This window comes from Limulus polyphemus, unplaced genomic scaffold (assembly GCF_000517525.1).
Source record: "Limulus polyphemus unplaced genomic scaffold, Limulus_polyphemus-2.1.2 Scaffold5943, whole genome shotgun sequence".
Lineage (NCBI taxonomy): Eukaryota > Metazoa > Arthropoda > Merostomata > Xiphosura > Limulidae > Limulus > Limulus polyphemus.
Genome location: NW_013671553.1, coordinates 47,975 through 58,207, shown reverse-complemented (window position 1 = coordinate 58,207; position 10,233 = coordinate 47,975). Strand labels below are relative to the sequence as shown.

Sequence of the window (10,233 nt, the reverse complement as noted above, 5' to 3'; positions counted from 1 at the left end):
TTAAGTTTGGCAGTATAAAGTCATTATTGGTATATTCTAAGTGTGATAATACAAACACATTAGTGGTATATGTTAAGTGTGGTAATACAAACTCAATAACGACATCTCGTTTGGCAGTACAAACTCATTACTGATATTTTTTAAGTGTGATAATACAAACTCATTGGTGGTATCCTCTTTGATCTGATAATATGAGAATCTTTCAACTCTTGTTTTTCGCCACAACTTTGAAAAAGAAATCATCAATCTTACCTGAACTTACTGTTGAGTATGATATCATCAGTAAAGCCGTTTTTGAAGAAAAACTGTACTGCTGAGTTGTCAGCCCTGACAACCAGGGCATCATAAGGACCCACGACCGAAGGACTTTTCAACTTCTGGGAAAAAAATAACAGCTCTCTTCAAAAATCGACAAACGTATTAAGAATAAGACAACTGAAAATTTGAAGTCTGTGATTTGTAAAGTATTGGTTTATTTACAAATAGATGAAAACAAAACATTTAGATCTCCGAAGAGATGCGAAGAAACAGTAGAAAAAGTGAGGTAATAAGAACTTTACACATGTATTTGTTCAAATTCCTGACGGAATTAAATTTCTGCTTTACACGTGAAATTAGATGCACATACTTTTCACCGACTGTGTGTCTGTTCAAAATGCTCATTTATTACTTAAGCATTTTTACTAGCTAGGAAATAGCACTCAAATATTTTTAGAGTGTCAGGTACATTACTGCTTTAATAACAGTTTGAGTCAGGAAATTAATTCAATATTTGTTATGAGCCAAAACTACGTGAAACCTTAGATTATATTTTTATCTGGTCTGTGTGTCCAATCAATTTAACATGATAAAATGACACCTACTATAATCTTGAATTTATATTTTTCTCTGTTCTGTGTGTCCAATCAATTTAACATGATAAAATGACACCTACTATAATATTGAATTTATATTTTTCTCTGTTCTGTGTGTCCAATCAATTTAACATGATAAAATGACACCTACTATAATCTTGAATTTATATTTTTATCTGTTCTGTGTGTCCAATCAATTTAACATGATAAAATGACACCTACTATAATCTTGAATTTATATTTTTGTCTGTTCTGTGTGTCCAATCAATTTAACCTGATAACATGGCACCTACTATACTTTCAGATCATACATTTTTTGAATAGTCTGTTGGTTTAATCTGATAAAATGTCACCCACTCTAAGTTTGGATCTTGCATTTTTTACATGTTCTGTGGGTTTAACCTGATGTTCACCATAAAACGTTACTTACTATAACCTTGGATCATACGTTTTTATATGTTCTGCGGGTTTAATCTGATGAATCTAATAAAGAATTACTCTCTATAAGCCTTCAGGCAAATCTGCCCAACATTAAATTTAGTAAAGTTGCATAATATTTTAGGTTATATTCAATTAAGATTACTATAAGACAAAAGCTCGAACATGTCTAACAGCGTCATCTACAGTTCATTTAGTTTTTTTTTTTGAAAGTTTGTTATCCAGACAAAATCCGTAGAGTGAAAATCCCAATCCTCTTGCTATTGTTTACAGATCACAAGTCTAAAATCAGAAAGCTATTTTATATGTCAGTACAGTTTATGCAAGCTACCACATCTTACAGTTTTAATTTGTTATTCCTATTTTATATTCTTGTGATCATGGCAATTAAATTTAGTTGTTGATCATATGTAAAATATTTAAAACTAGAGTTACATCAAAAAGCGATATCAACTACACATTCTATACTTTCATAAATTAATCAATTAGAAAATTATTATAACATATTCAAGTCAGAAGTCTAACGGAACCAACATCGTCTTACAAATTGGTTGTCACAAGTAGGAGATGTAACTCGAAGTCTGATTAAACCAAGCATGTTAGCACGCTTAAGAAATTCATAGATTTCTTCAATACCTAGTTATTATTAATGACAATCTTTAATATTGGGAAATTATTATTACATTTTTACTTTGTTTTAGAATTAATAGGAAGTCTATTAGATAAATTAAATATTTCTTTGAACAGAAAAAGTGTTTATTTCACAAAACCTGAAAACAATCACGTTATAATCTACCAAATTGTTAATTAATTAATAAAACTGAAACAAGTATATTATCATCAACTGAAAATCTCACAACGTACCTTGAGAAGAAAATTACCCAACCCACACTTTCTGTACTTCTTCCTAACTGACAGTAATATCAACGAGACCACTTTTGATCCTGGTATCCTGAAGAAAACAAAAGTCCTATAAAAGTGACCCCAACTATGCTTTTCTTAATTCTGTAAAAGTCAGAGGTGTGCAACTGCATGAAAAACAATTTGGTATTTACAAAAATAAAATAAGATGGCGCTTCTTAGCAACTGGTTTATGAAGTAGCTACAACCAATCTCAGTTTTTGTAATTAATGATTTTTTTTTAGTTGGAAATATTTTTAGTATAAGCCAAAACGTCATTGACCTAACAATGTCCTAGTAATTTATTGCGCTCAATTTCTATATCTTTGTAACTAACTAACGAAGTGTTTAGATCATGTGCTAAATTAGCTGTATTCCCCTTCACGATAATACTACTAACGGATGTGACGTCATACCAAACCTTTCTTTACCTTAATAAATTAGAATATTTATTATCTTAGTTAAGTAACGATATTTACTGACTTTAGAATTAAAAGTCTGTAAGTTTAGACTGGAAATATTTTAACTATTTTATTCATATGTTAGAATGTTTTTGTGTTTTAGAGCAAAGAAACACAATAAGCTCTCTGAACTCTGTCCACTAAGGGGAAATCGAACCCTGGATGTTAGCTTTGTAAGTCCATAAACCTAACGTGACCAACCGGAGGAGTATTCGAAACGAAAGAGTGTACAAATAATGTACAAAGATTGTAACCTATTACTGTTAGAGTTATTTTGACCATATATTCAACAGTGAAGATATTCCATAAAGTATTTAAACAGTTATGCTATAAATACTGTGAGAAGGATTGTGATAAATATTTTCATGTCTCTCTCTTTCATCCACCCCCCCCCCCATCCACCAGTCGCTCAACGTAAGGTTTGCAGGCTTACGGTGCTAAAAATCGGGTTTCGATACCCTTGGTGAACAGAGCACACACAGCCTCTTGAGTATCTTTGTACTTAACAACAATCAAATCAAATTTTTTTCCACACACTTTTTTAACTCCTCTTAGTCATAAGTTAAAAGTTTTTCAAATGGTTTTTCTTACTGCCGCTGATCGAAAAAGACATATTTACGTTTTCATATATCAAATTTAGCTTTCTTTCAGTCTGTCTGATGAGATATCCAAACTACTCGTCTGGTGACATGGCAGAGAGGTTGAGTACCTCTACCATGACCTCTATGAGCTTAAATGTTATATTTTTTATATTATATCGTACATTTCAACCATTTAGAAAAACAAAGAGGTTTATTTATATAACAACCTGTAGTTTTTCTTAAAGGTGGCCGCTGCCATAACTCTGTTTTCCATTCCCACTTGGGCGCCCTCTAAAGATTTGTTCCGTCTTTCACGCTTTCTGTGAGTTGCAGCATTGAAAAATATTTGAAGTCCACGTGAGAAGTCGTCGATGTCCTCCTCTTCTTTTATATCACTTTAAGTGAGAAAACCAAAACGTATTAGCATAAATCTTACAAAGATAATTAGTAACTAACTCATAATATTCAAAATATACCAAAGGCAATTGATACCCAACGTTCACGTGATAGTTCAAGCCAACTAAAAATCGATTACAATTAACAGACGATTGTCAACCGTATCAAGAATGTATATAAGAAAAAGAAAAGCACATAATAAATACATTTTGCCCAATCTTGCTAAAATTGTACTGCCTTCATTTGAAATCCTAATAACATTTTCACATGCCTTTCTACCTGCTTCTTTGAATGTAATTAGTTGTTGTTTTTTCAGTATGTGAATATTTAAAAGTTAATTCCTCGTGTAGTTCTACAATTCTGAATAAAGTAGTTTCTAGTACCTATAGCTTACCTATTGATGTCTCTTTCGTTTTCTGAATCACTAAAGACCTCAGAAAAAGGATATTCGTTTGGATTATCGAAGCCACAGTGTGGAAGTTTCACACTTTCACATGTAGAGGGCGTACTGAGCTGACTAAGCCGCGAGTCTTCACATACTTTCTTATCACAAGCACGGCCGCTAGCAGAGTCATCTCTAATGGAAATACATTCAGTAATTCTCTCTTAGTTTTGGCTTTGTTCCATTTTATTATCGCTCTCTGTCTATCAAGAAAATTTATGTTGTTGTTTTTTTCAAGATTGGTTCTATTATCTGTCTCGAAGTTTATAATTCTAATTAAGGTAAAATATACCCTACATTAAGAAAGAAAGAAATTGGTTCAATAGTAGATTTTAAAACTGTCAAAATACCATGATTTTTTCTTCTGAATTACACATATTCTGTTAACTGAAGTTTAAAAGCAGTTCGAGTATCTTAAAGAATAAAAATATTTTTTATATATATTTTACTCCTCACTAAGCAGCTCAAGTCCAAGAAATATCTGAAAAATACTTTATTTCGTGACCAAATACTGTTTAAAGACTGGTGCGTTAGTATTTTATTTCTGCACGTATATGACGAACAACCAGCGGTTCTCTTTTGCGTGAGTAAAAATGAAATAAGGTAAGTCACGAAATCTTAATGGAAAAATTATAAAATTAATTACGGATCCAATGATCATAGGGTGCCTGTAAATGTAAGGTTTAATAACTACTTTTTGAGATTTGAAAAAAAAAACTGAAAATATATTTTGTTACTATGCTGAAGAAGTAAATTGGTTGTTTGTAATTAAGCACAAAGCTACATATTGGGCTATCTGTGCTCTGCCCACCACAGGTATCGAAGAAGTAAATAATAACACACAAGTACTTTCTCTGACATCTTTGGTTTAATTCAACGAAGGTTGTGCTCTTGTTAAGTAACACAACGTTTAATGAATAAATAAAATGCTTCTTTATTTTTATAAGGACAACAACCGCTTATAGTTTTTGTTTGTTTTTTTACTTGAGAACTTATCATTTTAAAACTTATGTTAGCTTTAAAGAAGTTTTAGTTCCCATAAAAAATCAAAACTAGTAAATATTTTATGTAATTCGCAACTATATAACAGGGTATCTAAGTAAATTATAATCTTGCAGAAAAAAATAATAAAATCAAAATCTACTTACAACACTATTTTTATATTAAAACTTGTTCTGCTCTCATTAAAATCGATTTTATGTTGATCTCTTTTTTTATAGCATATAAAATTTGTAATCTTGACAAAATATCTGTTTAATTAGGAATATAGAGCAAGCAACATGGATTTCCTCGGGAATATGATATTATTAGGAATTCCATGTATTTCAAAATTACATATTTGCTGGAGAGACATTTGGTTTCTAATTCGTCGTTAATCTACTGAAAACAACAAATATTAGTTTTACGAACGTTAACGACTTTATTGTGCTTTTTGTGTGGACAATAACTATGCAAAAAATGGAGTAGGTCATTACTTTTAAACAAAATCTCTCAAACATCGAATCGTTGTTTGTTTTGAATTTCGCACAAAGCTACACGAGGGCTATCTGCGCTAACCGTCCCTAATTTAGCAGTGTAAGACAAGAGGGAAGGCAGCTAGTTATCACCACCCACCGCCAACTCTTGGGCTACTCTTTTACCAACGAATAGTGGGATTGACCGTCACATTATAACGCCCCCACGGCTGAAAGGGCGAGCATGTTTGGTGTGACGGGGATTCGAACCCGCGACCCGCAGATTGCGAGTCGAGTGGCCTAATCACCTGGCCATGCCGGGCCGAGTCGTTGCTAAGATCCGCACGGAGTTCATGTAATTGTGATAGTGCACATCCAACAACAACAACAAAAACTTTTGGTTTTATTTCTAGTTTTCAAACTTTCTTTTAAAACCTTAAGATAAATTTATTAACTTGCATTGGATCATACCCATATGGAGAACTATGAATCAAAATTATTGCTACAAATGAAGAAAAAAAGAAATCGAAATGTAATGTAAATTACTTGTGAATTATCCTTGTGACTGAATGTGTTCTATATGACAGTGAATCATCCTTGTGACTGAATGTGTTCTATATGACAGTGAATCATCCTTGTGACTGAATGTGTTCTATATGACAGTGAATCATCCTTGTGACTGAATGTGTTCTATATGACAGTGAATTATCCTTGTGATTGAATGTGTTCTATATGACAGTGAATTATCCTTGTGACTGAATGTGTTCTATATGACAGTGAATTATCCTTGTGACTGAATGTGTTCTATATGACAGTGAATTATCCTTGTGACTGAATGTGTTCTATATGACAGCGAATCATCTTTGTGACTGAATTAGTTCTATATGACAGTGAATTATCCTTGTGACTGAATGTGTTCTATATGACAGTGAATTATCCTTGTGACTGAATGTGTTCTATATGACAATGAATTATCCTTGTGACTGAATGTGTTCTATATGACAGTGAATCATCCTTGTGACTGAATGTGTTCTATATGACAGTGTATCATCCTTGTGACTGAATGTGTTCTATATGACAGTGAATCATCCTTGTGACTGAATGTGTTCTATATGACAGTGAATCATCCTTGTGACTGAATGTGCTCTATATGACAGTGAATCATCCTTGTGACTGAATGTGTTCTATATGACAGTGAATTATCCTTATGACTGAATGTGTTCTATATGACAGTGAATTATCCTTGTGACTGAATGTGTTCTATATGACAGTGAATTATCCTTGTGACTGAATGTGTTTTATGACAGTGAATCATCCTTGTGACTGAATGTGTTCTATATGACAGTGAATTATCCTTGTGACTGAATGTGTTCTATATGACAGTGAATTATCCTTGTGACTGAATGTGTTCTATATGAGAACTACACGAGAAGGTAGCTGTTGGATTCCTCATCTCAGATTATGCCCCTTATAAATCTCTGGAAGAGTGCGTTTCAGGAGAATGTTACTGATAACGTAGAAGTTTTGGGTTTTTGTTTTTCATCTTTAGCTATTTGAGAATTTTCTCAGTTTTTATTCTAGAATATACTTACATCGACAACCAATTTGCCCAAAGGTCCAAGACATTAACAGGACTGTGTTCTTTAGCTACTACGTTAAGAAGCACCGCAGAATCGTTACCATTACTACTGCTAAGATCGACCAGTTGGCCAACTGTTTCGTCTTTCTCAGGTAGGGTGGAAGTCTTCGTAAATTGGGTTGCTGACACTGAATTGTTGTTAATCTCTAGATAAAATAAATAACACGTATTTCCAAACGTTTCCCAGAAAAGTTAAACATCTACTCAAATCATCATGTGATTATTGTTGTAAATTGCTTAATTACAGAGATTATGCACGTGTTACTGCTATATTGTTTTCTTCTTTTCACATTTGAGTCATAAATGAAAACAAATCGGTAATTTGTATAACAGACCACATTTATAAAGTGTGTCAAACCTCGATGTTAATTAAAAATAGGATACTTTATCTTCTCTGATAGACATCTAGTATAATAGTTATGTAGATATTTTCAGTCTACAATCAGAACCTTCATTTGCACTCAACACTTTTAGGGACATGTTAGGACATACTTACGTTGAAACGTTATATGACATATCATGTTAATCATGAAGAAGACAATTCTTCATATGACTTACGAATACTTTCTTAGTCTAAATAGTGCTTGATCACAAATTACTTCACGTTAATACTTGTGAGTATATATATACATACGTTATTAACAAAAGTGTTTTTCATGTTGCTATTCTTTACCGCTAGGTGGGTTTCATTGTTTCTTGCACAAAGCTACACAATAGACCATCTGCGCTCTGTCCATCGAATTAGGGATTTTAGTATTGTAAGTTACCACTGATCCACTGGGAGACTTACCTTCTGAGATATCGCAGTAGTGAGACTATGTTACTTGATCGTATCTCAGCACTGAGAATTGGCGACAAAATGTTATATTCCTCTCATCAGACGGCATTCGTGCAAATATATTATCATAAATCTACACTGCCTTTCTCAGAGTAATCTGATAAATCCGAATAATTAGTTAAAAGTACAAGTATACATTTATTATGTTGTTTATTTTTTTTACCAGATATATTAACCTAACGGACATTTTAAAGGATTAGTATGTTACAACATTGTTGCTTACTTTCTACCTGATGGGCATTTTAAAGGATTAGTATGTTACAACATTGTTGCGTACCTTCTACCTGATGGACATTTTAAAGGATTAGTATGTTAAAACATTGTTGCGTACCTTCTACCTGATGGGCATTTTAAAGGATTAGTATGTTAAAACATTGTTGCGTACCTTCTACCTTATGGGCATTTTAAAGGATTAGTATGTTAAAACCTTATTGCGTAACTTCTACCTTATGGGCATTTTAAAGGATTAGTACGTTACAACATTGTTGCTTACCTTCTAATGAAAGTAATGATATATCTAAATCTATATTGTTTTCCACCTTTTACCAAGTAGCATGTCTTCGTAACGGTGAAATAAAAGTGTTATAAGAAATGGTTAGAATTACAAACAAGTATATAGATTGATATCTGCCTCTTAGCAGTCAGTCACTTTATGAATCTCAACAGTGTCCACGTTGTATGTTTGTGTTTGTTTGTCCTCAAGCTCCTCCCATAGTTTTGAAAATAGCACGACCAAACTGGGCAGGCGAACTCGGGGTAGCCTCAAAATCACGATAGTAATTTGATTTAATACAATTGATTTGAAATATTCAAATGCAATCGGGAGTGTTCAGATAAAAGATGGTTTAGCAATAACTTCACGAAAAAAAATATCGGCAACTTGATAAAAGTTTAAATAACTCGTCGCGATGTGTGGGTCAAGCAAGCAAACAGCAAAAGGAACCGAAGGCAGCACGCGATTGTGGTGTAGCACAAAACCAACCGGTGGGGATCTGTAGATCCGATATCCAGAATTTTGATGTGGAGGGTGAACGGGAGTGCCCCGAGAAAAACCCACTTTCACTACCCGGACACCGAATATTCTACCCGGGTAGTGCCTGAACTATGTACCTGAAACAAGAAGAAAAAGACATATATGGTTAGCAGTCGGGGTGGCCTAGGAGGGTGTTCGTATTTATACGGTGATCTCCTCTTACCAAGAGGGGTGGTGGGACTAAAACATGTCCCGAAGGTCACCCAGCCATGGTGAGGATCTAAGTGTACGTTTTCGGGGTCGCTTAACTCGAATATGACATCGGAGTTTGTGTTCCTGGAGATCCCAGGTGCACCATGCTTAAAACTATGTTCATAATCCCATTCACAAACTAGCTGGATCAATCGAAAATAACTTGTATGTAACTAAATTAATGTCTGACTTTGACCATGAAACCTAACAACTTCCAACAGTAAATGAAACTTGTCATCAAGAATAACAATGCTGCCTTAGTAACAAAAAAACTATCCATATTCAGTTATCATAAGCTGTAAGCAAAGAAAACGCATTGTCTAACTTACATCTCATAAGAATATTAAATTTAAAAATACATAAAAACTGAACGTTGTCGAATGATGTGAAAATGCCAAACGAAGTTTAAGTGTTTCACCAAAATGTCGGTAAACTATTGTGTTTACTTAGCCGTTAAGAAGTTATGCTTAGCCCAAGTAATTCCAAAATAATTTCAGTCTCACTGAAAGTAGAATAAGGTGAGATCCAGAACAAAAACAAGATATCAAAGAAAGCTGGATCTAACGAAAAGGTTATCAGTGTGAATGAAGACGATAGACACATCTAGTTTAGTCAATGCTTTAATCAGATTTTAGTGAGCTCATCGAGTCATTTTCTGATAGTTAATGAGAGAGTTGCGTGTTTCGCGAAAAGTCGCAATTGGATGGTAAAATTCAATTTGAAGAACTGGTATGACTTCATTGAAATATTAGTATCTAAAAACTAAGAAAGACCAAAAAATTTAAAGCAAACCCATATGTTCCAAAGTCGTTTGAATCATTTTTACCAATGATTGTTTTGTTTTTCAATTTCGCGCAAAGCTACACGAGGTCTGTCTGCGCTAGTCGTCCCTAATTTTGCAGTGTAAGACTAGAAGGAAGGCAGTTAGTTATCACCACCCACCGCCAACTCTTGGGCTACTCTTTTACCAACGAATAGTGGGATTGACTGTCACATAACAACGCC

At 33.6% G+C, this 10,233-nt stretch overlaps 1 protein-coding gene across 1 annotated transcript in view; it reads right to left on the bottom strand.

The window, feature by feature from the left end:
- Positions 1–3,445: 3,445 nt before the first annotated feature.
- The window catches only part of LOC111089338, a 40,272-nt gene continuing 33,484 nt past the window's right edge, over positions 3,446–10,233 (bottom strand). Inside the window, exons 4-6 of the mRNA XM_022401659.1 lie at positions 7,119–7,311; positions 4,025–4,207; positions 3,446–3,629 (exon numbers count right to left, since the gene is read on the bottom strand). Coding sequence (XP_022257367.1) covers positions 3,446–3,629; positions 4,025–4,207; positions 7,119–7,311 — 560 coding nt within the window. The remainder of the gene's footprint in view (positions 3,630–4,024; positions 4,208–7,118; positions 7,312–10,233) is intronic.